Source organism: Erythrolamprus reginae, chromosome 6 (genome assembly GCF_031021105.1).
Source record: "Erythrolamprus reginae isolate rEryReg1 chromosome 6, rEryReg1.hap1, whole genome shotgun sequence".
Lineage (NCBI taxonomy): Eukaryota > Metazoa > Chordata > Lepidosauria > Squamata > Dipsadidae > Erythrolamprus > Erythrolamprus reginae.
In genome coordinates, this window is record NC_091955.1 from 66,169,187 (window position 1) to 66,195,602 (window position 26,416).

Sequence of the window (26,416 nt, forward strand, 5' to 3'; positions counted from 1 at the left end):
CCCAAATGACACATCAACTTCATTTAAAAAAATTAGTATTAATACTTTCCCTGTACTGTATATGGTTTGGTGAGAATTTCTATTTTACTTCACTTATATTTTATTTGTGAGGGGGGGGAGGTTGCATCAAACTAATTAGATTTTTTTTAAAAAAAACTTTCTTTGTTATATTCATTAGAAAATAACGTGTGCATGAAATTTGTTTTTTAAAAAGCATAGAATCATCTCATGCAGAAAGTAACTACAAAGAATAACCATTTAATTGCTGCTAAAAACCCTTTCCCTTCTCCCTTTGTCAGAAAAAAGATTAATTCATTTACACATAGATGTCATACAGCAATGCACTGTAAGCAAAAATAGTTAATATAAATTTTAATTTTCATTACTTTCTTGTAAAAGTAGATTACCATTTTGGACTGAAGCTGTTTTTCCAAAGCCAATAGAGCTATGTAACTTAAAAGCATCAGGATTAAAATGGGCCAGGTAATAAAAGGTTAAGTTGATTTATGAAAACACGTTACAATTAATTTCTATAAATTCACAATGTGCTGAGGATTAAATTTAGCTTTAAAATCTCACTAACTTGTTATTTTAGAGTAAGCTTCAACCCAATATTTCCCATATACTATATCTGTTGCGGCATTAAAATAGATGGCAGAACAAATCAATATTTTCCAAGATACTGTATATGTAAATTCAATAACTCAAAATGAACATACAGGAATGAATTCTGAAAATCTTTGAACTGGTATTGAGCTAAAACAAAGGCCAAACAATAAATCTGAACATGTAGCAAATTATATCTCCCTTTCCCAACAGGTAACATACAGTAGTTTACAAGATGAAAATCTTACCAAAGTTAATATCTTATAAATTCACTCATTTAAATTATACATTGATTTTACCCCTAATATGGAAAAAAAATACTTGGATCACCAAGTCAAAGATAAGTACAGATTTACCAACTGAGAGGGCTTTCTTGGAAGTTTTCATTCCTAGATTGAGTTGTTGTTTTTTTTAAGCCAAAATTCAAACTACAGTATCTGAATTTTTTATATCAAAATTCTTACAGAGACCTAGTGGCATCACGTCTTATTTGCTTTGATTTTTTTTAATAGACTGAGTAAGATATACTTTTTATATACAGTACTGTATTTCACATTTGCAATAAAAAGCCATTTTCTAACACAGTACAGTGGTACCTCTACTTATTAACTTAATTCATTCCGTGACCAGGTTCTTAAGTAGAAAAATTTGTAAGAAGAAACAATTTTTCCCATAGGAATCAATGTAAAAGCAAATAATGTGTGCGATTGGGGAAACTATAGGGAGGGGTGGAGGCCCTGTTTCCTCCCAGGAGATTCCTAGAGAGGCCCCATGGAGGCTTCTCCCTGCCTTTTCCAGCCCTGTTTCCTCCCAGGAGTTTCCTAGACAGACCCCACGGAGGCTTCTCCCTGCCTTTTCTGGTTACAGTTTCGGAGGCTTGGGTTTGTAAGTGGAAAATGGTTCTTGAGAAGAGGCAAAAAAATCTTGGAACACCCTGTTCTTATCTAGAAAAGTTCGTAAGTAGAGGCATTCTTAGGTAGAGGTACCACTGTACTCTGGATCCTGCTTGAGTCTGCACCCTCCAAGAACTTAAGCTAGTATTAAGTGTGGAGATCTTGAAAGAAATTCCTTAATCTCTTATGGTGCATGTTAAAATGATGCTATTCTGCAGTGCATGTCAGTAAAATACATACTGTTGCAACATCCTTATTGAAGTAAATGGGACAAAAATCTAAGAAATATTAAAGGGAATCTAGTATGGGTAATAAGTAAGCCAAAATAACTATCTTAAGAAACTTTAGCATTATGGCAGTGGTTCCAACAAGCTTTCTCCTATCTTTTCCTGGCATTTTGTCAAATGGATAATATGCCACTTTTTGTCGTGCATTTATTTGTTTGTTTATTTATTTATTTAATTAATTATTTTAAAATTTATTTTAAAATTTATTTTATTTTATTTATCTATTTATCTATCTATTTATTTATTTATTAGATTTGTATGCCGCCCCTCTCCAAAGACTCGGGGCGGCTAACAACAATGAAAAGACAATGAAAACAAATCTAATATTAAAAATAATCTAAAAAACCCCAATTTAAAGAACCACTCATACATACAAGCATACCATGTATAAATTCTATAAGCCTAGGGGGAAGTGAAATTTCAATTCCCCCATGCCTGACGACAGAGGTGGGTTTTAAGGAGCTTGTGAAAGGCAAGGAGGGTGGGGGCAACTCTGATATCTGTGGGGAGCTGGTTCCAGAGGGTTGGGGCCGCCACAGAGAAGGTTCTTCTCCTGGGTCCCATCAAAGTAACCGGTCGCTGGGATTCATGCGGCAGAAGGCGGTCCCAGAGATATTCTGGTCCGATGCCATGAAGGGCTTTATAGGTCATAACCAACACTTTGAATTGTGACCGGAAATTGATCGGCAACCAATACAGACTGCGGAGTGTTGGTGTAACATGGGCATATCTTGGGAAGCCCATGATTACTCTCACAGCTGCATTCTGCACGATCTGAAGTTTCCGAACACTTCTCAAAGGTAGCCCCATGTAGAGCATTACAGTAGTTGAACCTCGAGGTGATGAGGGCATGAGTGACTGTGAGCAGTGAGTCCCGGTCCAGATAGTGCACCAGGCGAACCTGGGAAAATGCCCCCCTCGCCACAGCTGAAAGATGTTTCTCTAATGAGGACACCCAAGTTGCGGACCCTCTCTGAGTGGGTCAATAATCCCCCCCAGGGTTATGGACGGACAGATGGAATTGTCCTTGGGAGGCAGAACCCACAGCCTTAATAATTTTAATTTTAATCCAAATTTAAGGTTTTGGGTGGCCATGCAGGTTATTTTTAATTATCTTAGAGGTTTTCAAAATTCTTGATAGTTATTTTGTTGTACATGTCCAAGATGGACTATTGGGGAATTACAAAGACTCTGAAATAAAATACATATAATATTAAGTGTGTGGTATGCTTACTGGATATCAGATAATGCTGCCTACTATGGATAATATTTCTGAATATCTGTTTCCCTGAGATGCCTTCCTTCCATTTCAAAGGATAATTGAATGGTAAGTGATGACACAGTGTAAGTATCTGGTACACCTACATTAATAGGAAATGACACTAATTTCTCCTAAGCTGATTGTCATGCCAATGACTTCGTACAGCTTGAGTAATTCAGGATGTGTTGAATATCAAGAGAGAATAGGTTAGCAGCAGCCAGTTCTCACTGAATTAAATATAGCCTGAAAACGTGTTTGAATAGGAATACCATCTGCCCCATATGAATCATAGCGCCTTTCTCTGTATCCTAAAAAGTATCAAACATTGATTGGAAAACTCAAGAATCCCAAAGTTGCAGAACACAACTTTTGCTTCTGCCTTGGAAATTACTCAAAATGGATTTGTTGCTGTATTACAATAAAAGTGAAAACTGGGGTGAAAAAAACCAATTATGCTTTTGTGCAAACATTTATTTCCCTTCCCAATCTATGGAGAAATTAAGCAATATATGTTCTCAGTTTCAGTTTTTCTGCTCAATTGGCTTTCAAACTATAAAATTAAAAGACAGAACACAATCTATTACAGTAGGACAAAATCAATAGAATAGATTTTGTGACAGCAATAGAATGTTTGTGACAGCAGTAGATTGAGAAACTGGACCAGCACCAGCATGTAGATCCTGGTTCTTTTTGTGGTAAGGCAACTGCATGAGGCTTTCCCTGCTGAAGAGGGGAAAAATGGGCCTTAAGAAATAGGTGAGGTTGGTAGATGGACACTTTTGGTCAAATAAGATGCTATACAGCTGCTTTTGTGGAACAAGTAGTACAGGCAGTCCTCAACTTACAACCATTGAACAGTAACTGTTTGAAGTTATAGTGGCACTGAAAAAAGTGACATGACTAGTCCTTGCATTTATGACTATTGCAGCTTCTCCATGGTCCCATGATTAGGGTCCGTACCACAGTACCATTCAAAGCTGTTCATAGCGGTACCGTAATAATGTGGCATCCCCTGCTGGTCCCTTCCATCGCTTTGTACCATCCTGTACAGCAGACACAGTCTGCTGCTGTCTCACAGCCATTACAGTCTCCACTACAGTGCGGTAGACTGTAGTTCCTCTGGTGGCCGGAAGCTGCAATAGCGGGAGTATACTGTTGTACCATATAAGTGCCGTCGTTTGTGTGTGTGGCTGCCATACTGACAGATACCGTACCGTAATCAGTGTACCGTACGGAACACTTTCTTTGGGGGTGTCAGCTTTTCTGCCTGTGAATTTGTCTTATTTGAGAAATATAAGGCACCCCCCAAAAATAAGATGTAGCACAACTTTTGGAGCAAAAATTAATATAAGACAGTGTCTTATTTTGGGGGAAACACGGTAGTATTCCATTGTTTAATAAAATACCAATGTCGCAGAATACATCCCTCCGCCAGCCCCCAAGCACAGCGGACAGGTTGTCAGAGCAGCAGGAGAGCGAACGCCTCGGCCACACTTCCCTTTCCTTCTCCCAACTTTGCTGTCGCGGCCAGTGAGCCCTCCTGCCTGGGCAGCTCAGCCTTACGGCGGTGGCCATGGGAAGGTGTTGAGCCGGGGGCAAGGAGCGAGCAACAGTGGAAGAGGAAGGTGTGGGGGCAAGTGAGCAAATAAAAAGAAAGAAAAATAAAAGGGGAGGGAGAAAAAAAATCAGGACTTTTTGAAAATGCTCCCGGACGCGGGACAAATTGCTAAAAAGCTTGACTGTCCCGCTGAATGCAGACATCTGGTCACCTTATCCATGGGACCTCTCTAGGAATCTCTTGGGAAGAAACAGGGCCGGAAAAGGTGGGGAGAAGCCTCCATGGGGCTTCTCTAGGAATCTCCTGGGAGGAAACAGGGCCGGAAAAGGCGGGGAGAAGCCTCCATGGGGCCTCTCTAGGAATCTCCTGGGAGGAAATAGGGCCTTTACCGTCCTTGTAGTTTCCCCATTCGCACACATTATTTGCTTTTACATTGATTCCTATTGGAAAGATTTCTGCTTCTTACAATCTTTTCTACTTAAGAACCTGGTCACGGAACAAATTAAGTTCGGAAGTAGAGGTACCATTGTTAAAAATGATGGGAGGAATCAAATAAATGATGGGATGGGAACTGAATAAAAAATGTTTGGGGAAGCTTGTTCAAATTTGTGTGTTTATGACTGCAGCTTTACTATCATAACATACATACATACATACATACATACATACATACATACATACATACGTACATACATACATTTATCTATCTATCTATCTATCTATCTATCTATCTATCTATCTATCTATCTATCTATCTATCTATCTATCTATCTATCTATTTATTTATTAGATTTGTATGCCGCCCCTCTCTTTACAGGGCAAGTAGCTTTCCAAAAGTGCCATACTTCCTTTTTAAATCTCATCTTTCCTTTTCAAGCCACCATGAATCTCTTATATAAATCAACTTTCTGTTAACTATTTAGTAAGCAGGTTACCTGCTGAATGAGCCCTCACTGAACCTCTGCTGCATAGATATATTATTATACAGTTCATAAAGTCACTAGCCAACATAACCCAAGACCATTTGCTGTATCCCAAACCCAAATTATTATAATAAGCCATGAAGACATGGTTTTATCAGAAGACCTGTGTGCTTTGGGGTGATCTGGAGCCAAGAAACTAGTCTGTATGATCGTGTTTGTCATCACCATGGGGGGGACTACAGGTTTCTGGGGCTTTATATTGTTGATTTTTAATGCAAGTTGCCCAGAGTCTCGATGGGTGAGTTGGGAGGCTAGGTACATGTAGTCCCCAATCTATAGCCATTCATTTAGTGACTGTTCAGAGTTACAACTGAAAAAAATGATTTATAACTGGTCCTCATACTTATAACCATCATTGTATCCCAATAGTCACCTGATCAAAATTTGGACTCTTGGCAACTGGCATGTATTTATGCTGGTCACAGCATTCTGGGATCATGTGATCACCATTTGCAACCTTCCTAGTAAACGTTCAACAAGTAAGATCAATAGTGAAAGCCGTATTGGCTTAACAACATGATTCATTTAACAACTGCAGTGATTCACTTTAAAATCATGGAAAAATAAGTTATAAATCAAGCATGACTCACTTATTTTATTTATTTATTTATTTATTTATTTATTTATTTATTTATTTATTAAATTTGTATGCCGCCTCTCTCTGTAGACTCAGGACGGCTCACAGCAGTGACAGAAACAATGTACAATACAAACCTAATAATACGAAGTTAAAAACCCATAATTTAAAAAACATGCACGCAACACACCATACATAAATTATATAGGCCTTGGGAAGATATTTCAATTCCTCCATGCCTAATGGCAGAGGTGGGTTTTGAGAAGTTTACGAAAGGCAAGGAGGGTGGGGGCAATTCTGATCTCTGGGGGGAGTTGGTTCCAGAGGGCCGGGGCCGCCACAGAGAAGGCTCTTCCCCTGGGTCCCGCCAGACAACATTGTTTAGTCGACGGGACCCAGAGAAGGTCAACTCTGTGGGACCTAACCGGTCGCTGGGATTCGTGCAGCAGAAGGCGGTCCCGGAGATATTCTGGTCCAATGCCATGAAGGGCTTTATAGGTCATAACCAACACTTTGAATTGTGACCGGAAACTGATCGGCAACCAATGCAGACTGCGGAGTGTTGGTGAAACATGGGCATACTTGGGAAAGCCCATGATTGCTCTCGCAGCTGCATTCTGCACAATCTGAAGTTTCCGAACACTTTTCAGAGGTAGCCCCATGTAGAGATCCACTATTCTGAGCAATGGAAATGTTGGTGCCAACTACAGTCATAAGTTGAGTAAATCTATTTAATAAATAAATAAATATAGAATTCTCATAGATTGATTAAGAAGCCTTGATCTATGATTCTAGGAGATGTTTCTTTAGAAAGTTCCTGGAACCTGTCATGTAATGAAGCAATGGCATGCATTCTGGAGAGAACTCAAAGTTAAACATGCCAAAAATTTTACTAACTTAAATAAATTGAATCAGAACTCTTATATTCTGAGGAACTTAAATATTTATTCAAAGGTCTGATTAGTCTGAAATCAATAAAGTAATGCCAGTGATTCCTTTTCTCTGAGTCAGCCAACTTAAAATGGCAGATGTTAAGCTTGGGCGAACAGATTTTTCTGTTTTGCCTTTTTAATTTGCAGGATACTCGTTTTTCACATTAAAGGGACTCAATAATAGGATCTATCACAGTAAGGGTCTGATCCTGCTTGCTGCCTTTATGATGTTTTTCCTTGCCCAGGTCTCAAAACGGTTCTCCATCTCTGCTGATTACCGTATTACAAATTTCATCTATATCCCATGGGTTCTCTTTCTTCAATTTCTTCATATTATTTTCCTGGTATCTTTCCTGTTCCTTCATCTACTGCTTCGGTATTTCATTCTTAACACTGCTGGCTGTTTTGGGGGAAATTAAATGGTTTGATTGTTAGTTACAAGTGGCAGAATCTCACACAGAGAAAGCCAATTGGCTACTTCTCCATCTTCTAGACTTTTTTAGTCAAATTCAACTAGCTGTTCTCCAAGTCAATTTAATCTCTGGGAGGAAGAAGACAATCTCTTTCTCACACAAAAACTTTCACTGATTCCCTCTCAGGAATACTTAAGGTAACTTTTTTTCTGTATTTTTCTTGTTTTTGTCACATGCAGATTTTTGCTATTACTGTTTTCCTCCATGTGGCTCCAAGTCATGAACTTTGATATCAGAGTGGAAGCTTTCATTTTTCCAAAATAAGAAATGAAAGAAGTTATTGTTGTGGATATTAGCATCTCCTCCTTTTACTGTAAAATAATTACACCTTTTAAAATGTTTTTAAGATTGCACTAAGGAATTCTTTCATGTAATATAATTAAATTTCATAAATATAGATTTAAGGTTCCTAAAAAACCCTCATAATATTTCATACTGGATAGTTAATGGAAAATAGATTACTGAAACACACATTTAAGAGGACAAGACTGTAAGAAGAAAGGATGAGAGAGTGGGCATCTGACTGGGGTTGAATTGCCAGGTCCTTGACAGTACAATTACATTTTTAGCAGTTTCAGCCATGATTGCTTGTGAAGACTGGTTATTACAAATGAAAAAAGGCACTTTGGATTTTATAAATTTTTATTGAATTTTTCCATTAAACAAAGCATGTAGCATACCATCAAAGAAGGACAACAACAATTACAACAACCAACTTGAAACCAACCAATACAACAAGGGGGGGGGAAGGGAATTAAAACAAAAATACATATTATACTTATTTCATATTTTGTGGGTAGTAAGAAGGAATTAGAGAAACAAAAGACAAAGTCTAAATTTCATTTGTCGTTCGGCTAATGGATTATCGGTATTCCATCATTCTTTGGTTAGTTAAGAGTTTATCTTTATGTTTATTATTTGTTTACCGCCTTATGTTAAGATTATCTTTAATATTAGTAACTTTTAAAAAATTATCATTTCTATACATAAAGTATTTACGTGTATATACTTAAGTTCATTGTAATTTCTCAAATGGAATATTAAATAGAAAACAAACAATAATCCTATTCTTGTCTATCTTATTATTTTAATTTCCTTTTCTTTTGTTTAACCAATTATAAAAATCATTCCAAATTTTATAGTAATCGGTGTCTTCTTTGTTTCTTAGTTTCAATGTTAACACATCCGCTTCTGCACATTCTAACATTTTTTTAATGATGAGTGAGTCTTTCGGTATTTCAGGTTGTTTCCAACATTGTGCTAGAGCCATCCTAGCGGCGGTTAGGATATGTATTATCAAATAATATTTGTCTTTTCCTAATTTTTGATCAATAATACCTAGTAAATATGCTTCAGGTTTCAATGTTACTTTAATTTTAAGAATTTCCTCTAACCATCTTTGTATTTTGCGCCAACATTTTTTGACCTTTGGACATGTCCACGTGGAAAAGAGGCACTTAAATACACCAAAAAGGGAATGCTAATCTGAGAAATAACTGGCACATTAATGTAAAAGAACAAGGGACAAAGAACGGAGACACTTTCTTCCTCTTTATTTCATGCATGTCTCCATCTCTATCACACTTGGACCATTCCCCCCCCCCCTTTTGCTTGTATACCTGAAGCTTATTCTCAATAGAGGCAGCAAACATTTATTTTAAAGTGATTACTATAAAAAAAAAAGGCTGCCAGAGTGGTCTAAATTGGTATGCCTCCAAGAACGAGTGGCATTTTTGAATTTTTGGTTTGTTGCTTATCATAAATATTTAAAGTATTGTTGGGAAATGGCCTCTTTAGCTGAAAAGGGAAGGTACATTATTGGATAGAACACTTTTTTTAAAGGGGGAAAGGGAAAACCGGGAAAATTATTCATCTGTTAACATAAATACTGCTCCATTTAAAAAGAAGAAGCCCATGCTGTAACAAAATGGATGGCACCACTTTGGAACACTCAACAGTTTATTGACTAATATTGTCCTATTGGTGCCAGTGAATTCAACTGGAAATAAATTGCGGAGTACATGGAAAATTTCACTCTGCTTCACTAAAGAAAATCCTTCCTTCCTTCCTTCCCTGCCAGCAGTTTGGCAGATCGAATCTCAGGAGGCCCAAGGTTGACTCAGCCTTCCATCCTTCCAAGGTTGGTAAAATAAAGACCCCAGATTGTTGGGAGCAATATGCTTACTCTCTGTAAAGCGTTTAGAGAGGGCTGTTAAAGCACTGTGAAGCAGTATATAAGTCTAAATGCTATTGCTGTTGCTGTTGCTATTCCTGCCTTCCTTCTTCCTCCCTCCCTCATCCTCCCTCGACCCCCCCCCTCCTTCTTTCCTCTCTTCTTCCCCCTCCCTCCCCGTCCCTTCCCCCTTCCTTCTTTCCTTCCTCCCTTCTCCCTCACCCCCTCCCTCCCTTGTCCCCTCCCTCCCTCCTTTCTTCCTTCTTCTCTTCCTCCCCCCTCATCCCCTCTCTCCCTCCCCCTCCCCCTCCCTCCTTCGTTCCTGCCTCCCTTCTCCCTCCCCCCCTCTCTCCCTCCCCCTCCCTCTCTCCTTCCTTCCCTTTGAAAAGTGTGTGCCTCACACTTGTGAAGAAAGTCCTATTATTATCCCAAGAGGGAGCCTGACAGCCCCTCTTCAGTCTAACACATTCGGTCCTCTATTCCCACAGCTCCGAACTCCCGATTCCCTCACGCCCAGGAAAAGCCGGAGCCAAAGTTTTCTCTCCCCTCAGCCCGGAAAGGGTTACAAGCGGGGAAGGAGTTGGAAGGAGCCCAGAGGGGAAGAGTCGGTGACGTCTCGGCTCCTCTTCTCCAATCAGGATATAATCAACAGCCCCGGTTCAAGAAGCCGAAGGAAGCCACAAGGCAGGCGGCGGCGGCGGCTTCTTCTTGGGCTGGTCCTGGCCGCTCGGCTCGCCCGCCTGCCCGCTCTCCCTTCGGGGCGCTTCCTTCCTTCCTTCCCTCTCTCCCTCCCGTCCCCCATCTCGGGGAAGGGGCTCTCCGTTCCTCTCCGGCTTTTGCCCCCCCGTGAGCGGCCACCCTGAAGTTTCTGGTGGTGCTGCTGGCCGCAGGGATGCTCGCTTTCCTTGGTGCAATCATTTGCATCATCGCGAGCGTCTACCCTGCGGCCGGCCACGCCGGAGCCCTCACAGGGGCCGACAACGGCTCCAACGCCGCCGCCGCCACCCCGGCCCTCTCGGCCGCCGACAAGACCCTGGGCGCCCTGCACGGGGCCGGCGAGAGCAGCCTGGGAGGCTTCCCGGCGGGCTCCCCGGACTCCGTGCTCGACCTCCTGGCCAGCGCCCGGCCGCAGCAGCACCAGCAGCTCTTCAGCCGCTTCCTCTGCACCCCGCTGACCGTCGAGTGTCCCGCCGACGGCCGGGCGCAGGGGGACAGCCCGGCGGCGGCGGCGGCGGCCAGCGAGGAGCTCTTCTTCCTCCAGAGCACCGCCGAGCAGCTGAGGCAGACGGCGCAGCAGCAGAAGGAGCAGATCCGCACCGACCAGGAGACCATCCGGGAGCTGACCACCAAGCTGAGCCGGTGCGAGAACGGGCTGGAGCTCAGCTTCCAGGACAGCCCCTCCGTCTGGGGGGTCCCGGCCAGGCAAGACGCCATGCCCATGGATGACCTGTCCTGGGACTCGCCGGCGCTGATCCAGGACCTGGAGGAAGCGGTCAGGTCGCTGAAGGACAGGATTGACAAGATCGAGGTAAAATAAAGGGGGGGAACATCCTGCTGCTTCTCCCAACTCCAGTGTCCCCACCTTATCCCTTTTCTTTTGTTCTGTGCCTTTGGGATTATTATTGTTGTTGTTGTTGTTGCTTGTTATTGTTCTTATATTATTATTATTACTACTACTGTATTATTATTATTGTTGTTGTTGTTTCTTATTGTTGTTGTTATATTATTATTGTTGTTGTTGTTGCTTGTTATTGTTCTTATATTATTATTATTATTATTATTATTACTGTATTATTATTATTATTATTATTATTATTATTATTATTATTATTATTATTATTATTGCAAGGGTCCTGCAAAAACTTCTCTTTACTTCCCTTGTTCATTTTATTTTTAGTTATTTATTTTGTCAAGTAGGTGTTGGTAGTGTACAAAGATATAACAATGTTTATATACAGTACATGATACTAGTAAGAGAGATACATCCGGACGGGACAGAAAGCATACTGGCCAGAAGAAGGCAGATTTAATTCAATTACATATTATCTGAACGTCTAAACTGCGGTTGGGTGGACGGGGGGGTGGGGGAGAGCAAGGGGTGTGCATAAGTGCACAAGCACTTATTTTCTACTGTCCCGTGTTTTTTTCCCAACTGCAGTTTACATATTCAAATACTATGTAATTGAATTAAATCTACCTTTTGGGCTTCACTGGGCAAGAGGAAAGAGTCAAGTGTGGTGTTGTGGAAATGAAGAATAGTTTTACACATACAAACCACTCTAAACTCTAAACTGCAGAAAATACAATAGCGTGATCAAATGCAATATCGTGATCAAATGCAATAGCGTGATCAACACCTGGAATGCACTTCCTGATTCTGTGGTTTATTCCACAATCCCCAAAAACTTTAGTCTTAGACTCTCTACAGTTGACCTCTCCCCGTTTCTAAGAGGTCTGTAAGGGGTGTACATAAGGGCACCATTGTGCCTACCATCCCTGTCCTACTGTCCTATTGTCCTTATTTTTATCATTACTTTTTACTTATGTTATGTTTGTACAAACTGCTATCCTATACATGTTTGACAAATAAATAAATAAATAAATAAATAAAAAAGTCTTCTATGTTTCTATATGGAGAGAGGAGGGCCAATCGGTTAGTACACTTTGGACACTTTGTATTCATGTTCATATTACATATTATATGCCACCCGAGTCGTTCATAAGTTCGGCAGCATATAAATTAAATTAATAAATGAATAATAGATAGGTTTAGGTTTATTGGATTTATATGCCGCCCCTCTCCGCAAACTCGGGGCGGCTCACAACAATAATAAAAAAACAGTACAGTACACAATACCAAATCCAATGCCCACCCATCCAGTTCCAATTTAAATTAATAATCTCATAAAAAACAGTATACAGTATATAAAAAACAGGCACACAGTCAATCAATCAACAAAACAACATGGGCAAGGGGGAGGTGTTTTAGTTCCCCCATGCCTGACGGCAAAGGTGGGTCTTAAGGAGTTTACGAAAGGCAGGGAGGGTGGGGGCAATCCTAATCTCAGGGGGGAGCTGGTTCCAGAGGGTCGGGGCCCCCACAGAGAAGGCTCTTCCCCTGGGTCCCGCCAGACGACATTGTTTAGTCGACGGGACCCGGAGAAGGCCAACTCTGTGGGACCTAACCGGTCGCTGGGATTCGTGCGGCAGGAGGCGGTCCTGAAGATATTCTGGTCCGGTGCCATGAAGGGCTTTATATAATAATAATAATAATAATAATAATAATAATAATAATAATAATACATTTTGCACCTTCTGTCAACACTACCATTAGCTACTTCAAAATAAATAGGAATATTTTTGGAAATTAATTAACTCCTCGGAATTTTATCAGTTTTGCAGACTTATTCATTGCAAAGCCTATTAGAGACCACGTTCAAATATGCAGAAAGTAAGAAGTTTCATAGAGTAAGAGAACATTTCACATCTATTCAAGAAATCAATCTACAAACATTTTACTCTTTTTTGACAATATCTTTGGAATTTTTTCTTCAAATCTCTTCTTCAATTAAAATGAAACACACCTCACTTAAGGCAACTATGATGGATATTTCTCTTCAAATTTATTTTTGTGTGTGAGAGACAGGAGGGGGGAGAGTGGAGTCTGCATTTTCCTTGTCAATGATTTTTAGAAGATGAGAAATCCATTGAGATTGGAGTTTTCACTATTGAGTCCCATGTTTCGTTTTTCATAATACAGTTTGTAACCAAATGTGTATTTGAAAAGTTGCAGAAGCCAATCCAACTTTTGCAGATAGTGCACCCTGCTATCAAACATATATGTAAACATTTTTTTAAAATTTGTGATTTCGGTATATAGATGCAGACATAAACTAACAATAGAGTATATATAGATGTGTGTGTGTGCGTTTGTGTATGCATAGCATTACTATAGCTCTTAAGTTTCTCTAGTTTGATTTATGTCTGTCCACTGTCATCAAGGTTTTTCTTCTGGCAGGAATTTGGTGCCAGTTTCAAGACAGGTAATTGCTTGACATTTCTGCAAATATGGTACCCCATAGCTTGTGATCGTTTCAAAAACCATTTCAAAATATTTATTACTATGTGGGCTAAATATGGCCACAATATATCATTACATGTTTAAGGGTAAAATTATAAAAATGAAGCATAAATTCTTTTGAGGATTTATGAACTTGTTATGATTATTCTGATGTAGTTGTAATGAAACTGTTTTTATATACTCTTTGAAATCTGTTGGTTTGGGAGATGACCACTGAGAAATCTATTCAGACTTACCAGATACAAACTTTTATTTTTTTTCTAGAGTTAGATAAAAAAGGCTGTTGCATTTTCCCAAGGTGTTGATTTAATTTCCCCCTTTTTAATTATTGAAAAGTTATTTTCTCCATTATATATATATATATATATAAATTTTAGCTTAATTTCTACAAACTAACCTGTTATTTTTATTTTTCTATGTTAATTTCAGTTTATTTTCCGCAAGCTGCCCTGTAATATTTTTACCCATATTAAAAGGCATGGTATATAAATACATGAGCTAAGAAAAAGACATTTATTTCTAGCTGTTTTAGCAGTATTTGGCTGAATCCAGATTTACAGAGACTCTGTTCCTTCCAGAAATGGAAATGGACTAGACCAGGGGTCTCCAACCTTGGCAACTTTAAGACTCATAGACTTTAACTCCCAGGAATTCTGGGAGTTGAAGTCCACAAGTCTTAAAGTTGCTAAGGTTGGAGACTCCTGGACTAGACAGCCTATACTAGCAAATATTAAACAGCAGGGTTCTTTCTTGGATCTTGCAAGTAGCCAGACTGCAACTTATGTTATTTGAATGGATTGTTAAAAATTCAGCATATATGCCACAACTGTCAAATTGCTACTCATCATCTTGCCTATATTAGACATGTATAAGCCTCTCTCATTAATTTTACAGCAATGGTTTAAGAACTGCAAGGTCAAAATATAATTGTTGGTTGAACTGCACTGATTAGAAATACATGTTGTTAAAAGGAAGGGCTGAAGGTTCATCCCTTTCTGTCACATAAGAGCTTTCACAGAGGAAATAACACTAATGCTCAGTCTGTCAGTCTCCATGATATCTTGCACATATGTGCATGGGTACAATCACACACACAAATATCTTTGACTACTTTGAATGAGCAAGAAGCGTTTGATATGTTGCCCCCATTCCCACGCTTGAAATACTAACTAGTTGTAGGTAATCCTTGACTTGCCACAATTCGTTTTGTGACTTTTCCAAGTTACAACAGCACTAAAAATGATTTATGATCATTTCCCACACTTATGAATGTTGTGGCATCCCCATGGTCACGTGATCAAATCTGATGTTTGGCAACTGACTCACATTTATGGCAGTCGCCGTGTCCTGGGGTCATGTAATAAAATTTTGCCACCTTCGGATAAGCAACATCAATAGGAAGCCAGATTGACTTAATAACCAGGTTTATTTATTAATTGGATTTGTATGCTTCCCCTCTCCGAGGACTCGGAGAGGCTCACAACATATCAAAACAATATACAATATACATATCTTAAAAATCCAATTAATATACAGTGGTACTTTGGTTTTCGAACAAATCTGTATTTACAATTCGAACAAATCGATATTTGACCAAGAAATTCGAGAACATTTTGTCCTGAAATCCGAACAAACATTTGGAACTCAAACACCTGTTTGACCTAGCGCGTCTCGCCCGCATCATCAGTACGAGTCAAAGCTGGTACAAGTAAAAAGCTGCTGTGCTCTAGGGCGCAGGTGGTGACGGCAGAGGCTGGAGCGGATGCCCCGGCGGCAGGAGGTGCAATCTGGGCAGTGGCGGCCGACAGAAGATACGTGGGCCGCCAGACAGCTGAGAGGCTCTGCAGTAGTGAGATTGGTGGCGGCAGCTGACAGAAGAAACGTGGGCTGCCAGACAGCTCAAAGGCCCTGCGGCGATGAGACCGGCGGTGGTGGCAGGGGTCGTGTGGCCTGCCAAACAGCTGATGGCCCTGCAGTGGCGAGATCGGCAGTGGCAGCGGTGGCAGGGGTCATGTGGGGCGCTAGACAGCTGAGAGGCCCAACGGCGGCAAGATCTGCGGCGGCAGCCGACAGAAGACACATGGGCTGCCAGACAGCTGAGAGGCCCTGCGGCGGCGAGAGTGGCAGCAGCGGCGGTGGCAGGGATCGTGTGGGCCGCCAAACAGCTGAGGGCTCAGCAGCAGCAAGATCAGCGGTGGCAGTAGCAGGAACATGTGTTTCGGTTCTCCACCAAATTGGTTCTCGACCACACGTCCGGAACCAATTATGGTTGAGAACATAGGTACCACTGTAGCTAAAAAACTTTAAAAACTCTAATAACTTTTACAATCATTCATTCCCATTCACACAACAAGACATACTACACTTGTCGGCCAGGGGGCTAGGTTACTAACTTATCAACTGCAGTGATTCACTTAACAACTGTGGGAAGAAAGGTCATAAAATATGGCAAAACTCACCTAATAAATGTCTCACCTGTCGACAGAAATTTGGGGTTCGGTTGTGGTTTTAAATTGAGGACTACCTGTATTGTTCTCCCTATGGATAGGTAGGTATAATTTCTTGGCATCTTCCAGTTTTATATATATTATTTTCTATACCTATTAGAGTTTAAAACGAATGGTTTTTATTATTGCAGTCTGAATATTCTTTCAGGGACTTTTTTTAAAGGAGTTTTGAGTTCCGTATTAATCACAATGATCAAGTTTACTATTAATACATTTTAATATTCTTTGAGTCAGGTTAATCTTGTGACTAAACTGAGATTTTGTACAAGAAAGCCATACTATCAACATTTCAAATGCACAGTAATTATTTCAGATGCCAAGGAATCTTTGAATTTAAGAATGGGATACATCTCATAAATTCTAAAGTTATTCATAGTAAAATCAGCTTGATGTAGACAGATGTCTTTATCATAGCCAGCAAAAAGAAATTTGCTAAAATCCAAATGAATGCGAGGGGTTTCTTGTGCTCTAGCTGCTGATGGGTTTTTTTTTGCTTACAGAAATATATATGAATATCTGACAATAGGCTAAATTCATCAAAAATCCAAAAATTGCATCACATATTGTCAAACAATGGAGTGTTTCTCCATCCACTTTCTTATCACTTTTTTTCACTTCAGATATTGACATCTTGCATGACTAATTTTGTTTGGCATGTTACAAACTTTTGGAGGACTCAGAAATCAAGAAGCAGACTCTGCACCCCCACTCTTGCTTCAACAGATGGGAAGTTATGAGCTCACCCAACAGCTTTTAAATATGTATTCTGAACATTTTTTTTCTTCCTTCCAAAAATTCTTTGATAAATACCACCCACTGCATCATGAGTTCAGGAAGTTAATTGGGTACAGGAGACTGAAAAGCTTCAGGTTATAAGTTTTGGAAAGTTTACAATTCTCTGGCAATTTACAGAGCCATCCGAGCCAAGAATGAAATATCAGACATGCACATCCTTGTTTTTGCCCAAATAATTTAACCATTAAGCGCAACTTATTCCCTATACCAGTGATGGGGAAACTTTTTTTCCCTTGGGTGCTGAAAGCATGCGTGCACACCCACGCTATTGCATGTATGCATGTGTCCATACCCATAATTCAATGCCTTCCATACACCATGCCCTCTGCGCGAGCCCCATGCTGCCCCACCTCCTGCGCATGCACGCACGAACCCCCTCTTCCATTTCTCGACTTCTGGTGGACCCAATAGGCACGTTTTTCACCTTCCCAGGCTCCAGAGGCTTTCTTGGAGCCTGGGGAGGACGAAAACATCCTCCCTTGCTCCCCGGAGGAGGAAAACGCCCTCCCAGAGCCTCCACACAAGCCAAAAATCAGCTGAGCTGAGCTGGGACAATGGCCCACGTGCTGACAGATATGGCTCCATGTGCCATCTATGGCACGCGTGCCATATGTTCGTTTTCAATTAATTTTTTATTAGTGTTAATTACAATATAAGACTCACACAACATAAAACAAACGTTTTGTGAATTGTGCCCACCACCAGACAAACATTCATACCCCACCACCAATCGGGGGTGATTCTTGTATAAACCATTTTCATTTTTCATTTTAACCCAAGAGCAAAATATCTATTTACATATTATAAAGTGATCCAATTTGTTTCTTGTAGCTTGGTCTCGGATTCTACTCACCATATATCGTCTTACCTTGTCCCATCGTCCCATCAGTTGTTGCAAGTCAGTTTCATTAACCAAATTCATCCTTTTGTCCATAATCTCAAATTGAATGTGGTCCACCATGTACCGGTACCAATTGTGCCATATGTTCATCATCACGGCCTTATATTTGCAAAACACTTAATTTGCTGCCATTTGTCCCATTATTCTATTTGTCCGGTTCAGTCTCCTACACCCAATTAGCTTCCTGATACAGGTGATATTTAACAAAGAATATACTTGCTTACAGGAAATACAATGGAAGCTAGCGAAGATACATTGGTATCTTCCAATCTCTTTTTTGTTACTTATAAGGAGACCATGCACTTTGAAACAGCTTTATTAAAAGATGAAGTCAATTTTTTTGTAGAAGAACGTGATGTGATGTGTAAAATGTCTCTTGACTGATATTTCTCATTTTCTGTTAGAATTGTGTATTTTCCACATTCACTGTAGCTACTTTGTACTGAAATAAATGAAATAAGACCTCATTCCATTCATGAGAATGTGATGGAAATGCTCTTCTTTGAAATACTTTAAAAAAAAAGAATTCCTTTCTTTGAATGACAATGAATAATAACATTACAAGATCATTTTTCTGCACAGCTTTCTGTTATGTAGCTGGAATCTTATTGTTTTGTATTGGTGCATTGGCCCTAAAGATATATATATTGGTACATTTCTTCTAACTCTAAAATTCTGGGTCTTTGAGAGACAATATAACATGTGAAATAAGGGAAGTTTTTACTTGTGTTTTTCTAGAAATAATAGACATAGGTTGTAACTACTTAGATTTTATTTAGGAAAAAATGATAGAGGTTAAAATTACACAACAGTGAAAAGCCTGCCTGTGGAGATTGTGGCTTCTCCATCTCTGAACATTTTCAAGAAGCGACTGGGCCTCTCAAAGATGATCTAATGGGTTTTCCTGTAGGTTCTTGTGATCCTTTCCAAGTCCACATTTCTATGATTCTATGAAATCAATTGGAATAAACAGGTGATTCCCCAAACGACACATTGTACGAAGAGGTAATAAACAAACCCGTGAATAGTAAAATTCATATTATCTAGATCAAAACGATGCCTTAATAAGAAGCATAATTTCTTAATACCCATATTTTCTCTATGTTTTGGATATATCAATCATTCACACCACCACAATATCACCCTTCTAGCCTTTCCTAGCCTTCTTTTATTTTTATCAGCTTCAGGATGCAGCAAAGGAATATTTTCAGGATTTTAGTAATTAATTGATTGATTCCAGGCTCAACTTCTACACTCTTTAATCTAGATCAGGTCTCAAACACACATCGTCACAGCAGCATCATGTGATGTATTGAGACTTTTTTCCCTTTCACTAAATCGGGCATGGCTGGGGCCTGCAGGCCAGGAATTTGACAGCTCTGGTTGAGATCGAACTAATACAGTCAAATGTATTAGTTGGACTACAGGAGTTTTTTATCCCTCTCCTTTCCAGAGCTCCCGTCATTTTGGTAGGAGATGAAACTATAATTCAATAAATGTTGAGATTATTACATTGGGAAAAGGCTGGGTAGGGGATGTGGAATAATTATACCTTCCTTTCTAAGCTTGCTCTGTCTGTATGGGTACATGTGATCTGTATGTATTATGCCATCCCATCACTTCCTGTAGATGGTTCTGATACAAAATAAAAGGCCCACTAGATAGACTTAAAATGTCTAATTGAAATAGCAATACATGCAATGAAACATCTGAAATGGCAATAGATTCAATTCCATATCTAACTAAAATGGCAATAAATGCAATTAAATATCTAACTAAAATGGCAATAAATGCAATTAACTATCTAACTGAAATGGCAATGAATGCCATTAAACAGCGGTGCACAGATTTTGAGTACTTTATATTAAAATAGATGTTCATTTGTTATGGAAACAGATGTTCATTTGTTATGGCTGTAATGCGTGAAGGTGGAGAAAAACTTACTAATAATAATTTAATAACCTAAGAATAAACTTGAGTTATACAGTATTTGTTTGCATATGATTATGACTGTTTTTTTAAAAATAACAAATGGGTTTTTATTACGGGGTTTTAGTTTTAGATATTATATTCGACTTCTGTTGCTTTGTATCATTTTATATCTTTATTATATTGTTTGTAAGCTGCCCTGAGTCCTTTGGGATTGGACAGCATAGAAATCGAATAAATAAAATAAATATTAAGTTATTGATCAATAAAGTGAAGTAAAATCTGATGGCACAACAGAAGCACTTGTAATATGTTGACAAAAATCTTGGCCATTCTTTAGCACTGCTGTGGCAAACCAATAATTCTCTAACATAAATTGTGAGTGAGAGAGAGGGAGCAGGAGGAAGGAGGGATACAGGAAGGCAGTTTGAATGGGTTATATTTCAGCTATTCGAAAGAAAAGGAAAAGATAAACAACATAGATGATGGAAAGAGACAGGATAATAAAAACTATGAGCTTAACTCAAAAGCTAAACCTAGAAGTCTTAACAGATCCTCGGTGAAGATACAAATGTGACATTTATATTGAGAATTAGATCTAAAGAGGGGTCACAAACAATATCATTATGCCTTTGCCAAAACCAGAATGATTCAGAACTCTAGCTGTTTGGCAGCATAAAGGGGAAGAAATAATGAAAGGAACAGTGGCGCGCCAAACGCCATTATGAAATACAGACAATGCTTTTTGTCAGAAATGTTGCCCCTTCCTTATCAGCAGTTCATTCTTCTTATTCTCTCTTTTCATTCCCGCTGCCTGTATTCCGTAACATTTTGGCTTTTTGAGCCGCCCGCATGTTCTGTTCCCCTAACATGAAGGACATATGCGTGAGTCTAATTGGGAAAGATAAAGGCAAAGCAAATGGAGGGTGTGGTTGAAGACCTGGGAGCAGGCCCCTAATGGCTATCAATGTATTTAATACCGGAACAGCCTCTCAAGGGCTCGGCTGGAACGTTTGTGTTAAGGAAATGAAAACAGAATCCAGCCTGGTGTTAACCATCCTAAATGCAATCCTGGTGAGAGGAGGTAGATGGTGATACATGCTGCCTCACCTTCCTAGCATCTTTTAATCAATGATCTTGACAAAATGGAAGCTTTCAGCCTCCCCACCCCTTCTCTTTGTCTGCTGGTGAAGGGTGAGATGGGAAATATAATTGTCTTCCTCTCCTCCAGCATTTTCCTATCAATTATCTTTTCCTGTAAAGGGCACCGTCTAAGTACAATGTGCTCTATGCCTTGGTTTGCCCACAGAGGTGATGATTCTGTTCTCTTGGCAGGAATAGTACTTGAATCATTTGTGGGGGGAAACCTATTATTACTAACATAATGACAAATGTTTCAGGGCAAAGCTAACTCTAATACTATTATTGTTCTGGCACAACACTGGTCTCATGACAGCAAAATGAAATGGGGAGAAGGACAAATTTTGCAAGAACAGACCGTTATTATTAATAAAATGTCATGCCTACAAATATAGCACCGGGACAAAAGCGCATCTCTGGGAAAACTGAATTTTTCCAAAGTTCTTACTTTATTGAAATGGAAGGAGAGCTGGTTGTTTTAATACTGTCATCACCAATATCTGTTTCGAAGAATCTATCTACATAATAAAGAACAGAACAATACCAGAGAAATGAGCACGTGTGCGGTAGCTGCAGACTGATTTTATTTCTTAATTATTGATTTACTTCTTCCCAGACTGAATTTGAAATTAAAAAAAAATAGTTTGAAGGCTAAGCCAATACAGTCTGAAGCTGAACTCAGAATGTGCTGTCACGGGGCTTGAGATGTGATCTTACTGTATGAGAAAATAGTCTGTGGCTGTTTACTCACACAGAAGTTTCTTACTGTGTGGAAAGCCATTAGGAGCTCAAGTCTGAAAAAAGGGCTCCAATTTCCCCAGAATCCTCAGAGCCACGAAGTCCCATCACATGTGCTTTAATATGCTCTTCTTCAAAGCAGATGTGGTGCATCTTCTGAGGTTGTAAAGTGCTGTATAGTAAGCATCAGGTACCACAACATCCACTATCCAGATATTTTTCCCTTTGTTATTGACAGTTGTTAAATCTCAGGTGTTATGTGACAGGTCTGTTTGAATTCTAAAGTCACAGAGCACATTAACTTCTTAATATTCTATTTTTTTCTCTTTCCCACAGTACTTGCTTGCAGGCAAATGGTATTTCTTGCAGATATTCCAGTGCACAATTGTGGTTACTTTGTTGTGCCATTTGTTTGTTATTATTATGGTTGGTTGCACAGTTTGCCAGATATTTAGATTGGATTTGGCATTTTTATCCAGCTATCATGTCCTTCCCAAATATCTGGGATAGGCAGATATTGTTGTTTGATAGTGTTATTGGCATCGTCTCAATATGTAAGCTGTGCCAAGTAAAGTTGCCTTTTGCTATTGTCTGATAGCAATTTGGTCAATGCTGATAGTGCTCAAATGATACTACAACTGTTTTTGGATTGCATCCAAGGTGTCTATCACAATTGGTTTATTTACTGTTGTTGTTATTGTAATAGTTATTGTTGTTGGTTGCATAGTCTGCTACATGTTTAGATTAGATTATTATTACATAAACAACAATGTAGAAACATAGTCAATTCTTTAGCTGCTGTTGACCTTCACATGCATCAAATTATTCCCAAGAAGTGAGAATCTATGAAATATATCACTTTGCCAGATATTTAGATTGGATTTGGCATTTTTATCCAGCTATCATGTCTTTCCCAAAGGTCTGGGATGGTATATGTCTGGACCCAAGCAGTAATTGACAGATGGAAATTTTGTTATTAATTTATAATAACAAATTAACGCAAAGATGGGTAAAATCATGTCCATAGATATCACTATGCAAAATGTGCCATGGGGCATCTTTGAGACTCAACAGGATGCTTGCCCTACTTAAATTTTAAAAAGTAATCTTTTAATATAAAGACTAAATGGGAACTCGATATCCAGCAAAACCAAGTAGCAGACATCAGCACTGCATTTATAGTGCTTTGAGACCTCCAAAGTTTCCTCTGACACAACAGAGACAGCCACCTGGGTTGGTTTTTCACCTTCTAGTAAGTGCATGCTTGGGACTGCTGATGTCCATCAGTTCTTTAAATAGGCAAGTCTCCTGTGGCACATCTAAAAATTCAAAATGTGCCACCACCTGGAAAATAAAGTCTACACCACCACCACCCCAAAGGTTGAATTGTTTCTACTGAATTTGTAACTTGTCTTGGCCCCTGACAAGAAGAAAGACAAAAAAAAAAGGAATCAATAATGAAAAGCTCTTAAATATAATTGGTCTAGGAATGGTTATAGAAAGTTTAGCTTGGAACCTAGGCTGGCATATAAATAATTTGGTACTGTAGGTGAAAGGTAGTGCCTAAGTGATAGTTTACTTATGTAAAGCAAGACCACTGTGATGGTTTGCTTGCATCTTGTGCAAATAGTTATGGACTCAGAAGATGCAGAGACTGTGGAGGGGCTATGCAGGCATCCTGTATTCCTGGCACCTGAAAGTGACAGTGAAATTGATGAGGAGTCAGGTTCAGAACAATCAGAGCCTTCTGCACTTCCTGGCATGAGTGAGTCAGCGCTTCCTGTCAGGAATGATTTAGCATTTCCTGTACTGAATGACTCAGGGGAGAGGAGGAGTCCTTTCTGGAAGCCAGGGTTCGAAGGGTATTTAGAAGACATGAATGGTTGGCTAAGAGGAGAGTCACTCATGAGTAGTGCTGGGGTTATTGGGCCACGCCCTCAGGGTATTTAAGAGTGAGCAGGGCCACGCCCTAGTGCAGAGAACAATGGATTATTCCGGCTTCTTGTTTCGTGATCATTGTCTTGCATTTGAAAGAACATTTGTGGCTTTAAGAAGAACTCCGCCCTGAGTCTGTGAGGAGAAGGGCGGCCTATAAATCGAATAAATAAATAAAATAAATAAATAAATAAACTCTGAGCTTCAAAGATTATTCCTGTACATCTTTACTTTTGATTATTTCCAGCTGGATAATTATTATTTGTGCTTATCTCTTTTTCTGGATCTCTTGCCAGTTGAAATATCCTCCCTGCTCCTTTTGGCAAAGACATTTTTGCTTTCTCCAAAAGACTTTTACCTTATTCAAAAGACTTTCCTTGTAAGTATAGCCCATGTACAAAGTAAATTCCTTTATTATGAAACCCGATGGTCTGCATTTGATTCCTGGTGGGCTCCGTGCTAGAACATAATAGTGGCTGAAGTAATTCTGTCACAAACATCAGGTTAAAGAAAAGAAGGTAGGGAAAACAAAGTTTACACAGGCATTCTGCAGAGGGGGAGCTAGAGCCATGTAACTAAAGGGGCAAGCGTTAATTTTAATATTATGGTGTACATGGAGAATGAATTAAACTATGATTACTTCATTGTAATGGCCTTGCTTTAAGCCAGGGTTTCCCAAACTTCCCTTGAAGGGTGCAGACAAAGTCGAAGAGAGGTGCGAATAACCTTTAGTTAATAAATCCACCTTTTCCAAATGTTCATTGCATTGTTTCTATTGTTCATTTGTGTTTATTTGGGGTTTTTGATTTTTAGGGCAAGTGAGAAAAAAATTAGCAATTCCTGCTTTAAGCTATCATGGAACACATCCATGAGTCTCACGTACACTGTTTCTCACATTATTTGAGATTGAGGTTCTTTAAAAAGGAGCATTAAAAACCCAGAATAAAGTATATTTTTCTTTTGAGTTCTTGGATTAACATTGTTGTTGTTTTTTTATGTTGATGTGCACCACTCTCTTTTTTTTTTTTGCTCCAAGTCTCTGTTCCTTTCTTGAAAAACAGAAGGTCTAAAAAAAGGAACAACTGCAGCCTACGTCTCTATTCTTCCGGATTCCATCAGGTATTTGGGGTGTATTTTGTCCATGTTCAGAACCGCTCATAGGGATCTGTGCTGATCTTATTTGTGGAAGGCTAATTCAGAGACAGATAGATTTGGACAACCACTCTGTGTCAGAATCAGAGCCACAACTGATATTTGGGCTCAGATCTGCTAGAGAGAATATTTATTTACCCTGATAAATTAGCTAAGGAAGGAATTGCTTCTTTCAGATTTAAATTGCAAATATATTGAAAAGAGGAAAGGTAGAACAGGAAATGAATAAGCTGAAAAGATTTTCTATCTTGTTTGGGGGGAAAAGATAGAGAATAGGTAGAAAAAAATTGCTACCCAAAGGAGTATGTTAAAATATTTCATACACCACTGTACTGCTTCTGGTGTTCTTTGCTAAAGTGATATGATATAATGAAAAAATCACATTTGCTCATTAACTTTATTGTAAGGCAATCTGTGATAGGTAAAGAAATGCTGTAAAAATTAGATCAGATCAGATCATTTTAAACTTACAAATATTTTTCAATAGATACATACATAAATAATGGAAATTTAAAATTTTATTTTAAAAGTACTAAGAATAAATAGCAAATTGCAGACGTGTTGAAAAGAGGAAAGGTAGAACAGGATATGAATATGCTGAAAAGATTTTGTGGGAACATTAGTTCTCAGCAAGCAAAGCTATTTCAACAATGGTGCATGCATGCACACACAAACACACACACACACAGAGAGAGAGAGAGAGAGAGAGAGAGAGAGAGAGAGAGAGAGAGAGAGAGATTTGATATAAACTTCCTGAACAAGGAATTTCATAATTTGGAAACAATTTCATATTGGCAATTTTTTGCATGTTCCAGCCATTGCTATGGTGATAAATATGTTTTTATTGACAAACTAGTCAAACTGATGGCTGGGTCCTGTGATGAATTGTTAATTGGATGTCCTCTGAGAATAGCCATCAAAAAGGCCAATTTCTTTGTCCTACTTGGGTATGATTGGAACCCAGAGGATGGCTTCTATACCTGTTGGCTTATAGAGAAGAGAAAGCTTATAATATTAATAACCTGTTTTTTAAAGAAATCCATTCATCATTTCTATTCTGACATTGCTCTTAAATTATCAGCTATTATACATCCAAGGAACAGAAAGCAAAACCAGTAAACCTTTTTTCCCTTGTTTTCACAACCTGATTTTTTTTTTTACAAAGAACAGCTTTAATAATAAACAAAAGACACTTTTGGATAGATGTGCTTGATTAACATACATACATGGACCAATAATTTCCCTTGGCAAAAAAAAACCCCACAGCCCTATCTTCTACCAAGAAGAGTGGATGTGCTGATTAATTATGAGAAGAAAAGCTACAACTTTAATTAGGAACACCTAGGAGTAGTTCATCAAAACACAGAAAGGGGTTTAAATAATAGATGTATTCCTCTAGATCAGGTTTTACAATAATGAATGAGAACGGCAGGGAGCTGTGGACGGCAGGGAGTCTGTTTTGCCTTCATTTTTATTAACATCTGATGTGAGTGGC

The 26,416-nt window shown here is 39.2% G+C and overlaps 1 protein-coding gene across 1 annotated transcript in view; it reads left to right on the plus strand.

The window, feature by feature from the left end:
• Positions 1-10,411: 10,411 nt before the first annotated feature.
• The window catches only part of NPTXR (neuronal pentraxin receptor), a 29,487-nt gene continuing 13,482 nt past the window's right edge, over positions 10,412-26,416 (plus strand). Inside the window, exon 1 of the mRNA XM_070756099.1 lies at positions 10,412-11,271. Coding sequence (XP_070612200.1) covers positions 10,636-11,271 — 636 coding nt within the window. The 5' untranslated portion in view covers positions 10,412-10,635. The remainder of the gene's footprint in view (positions 11,272-26,416) is intronic.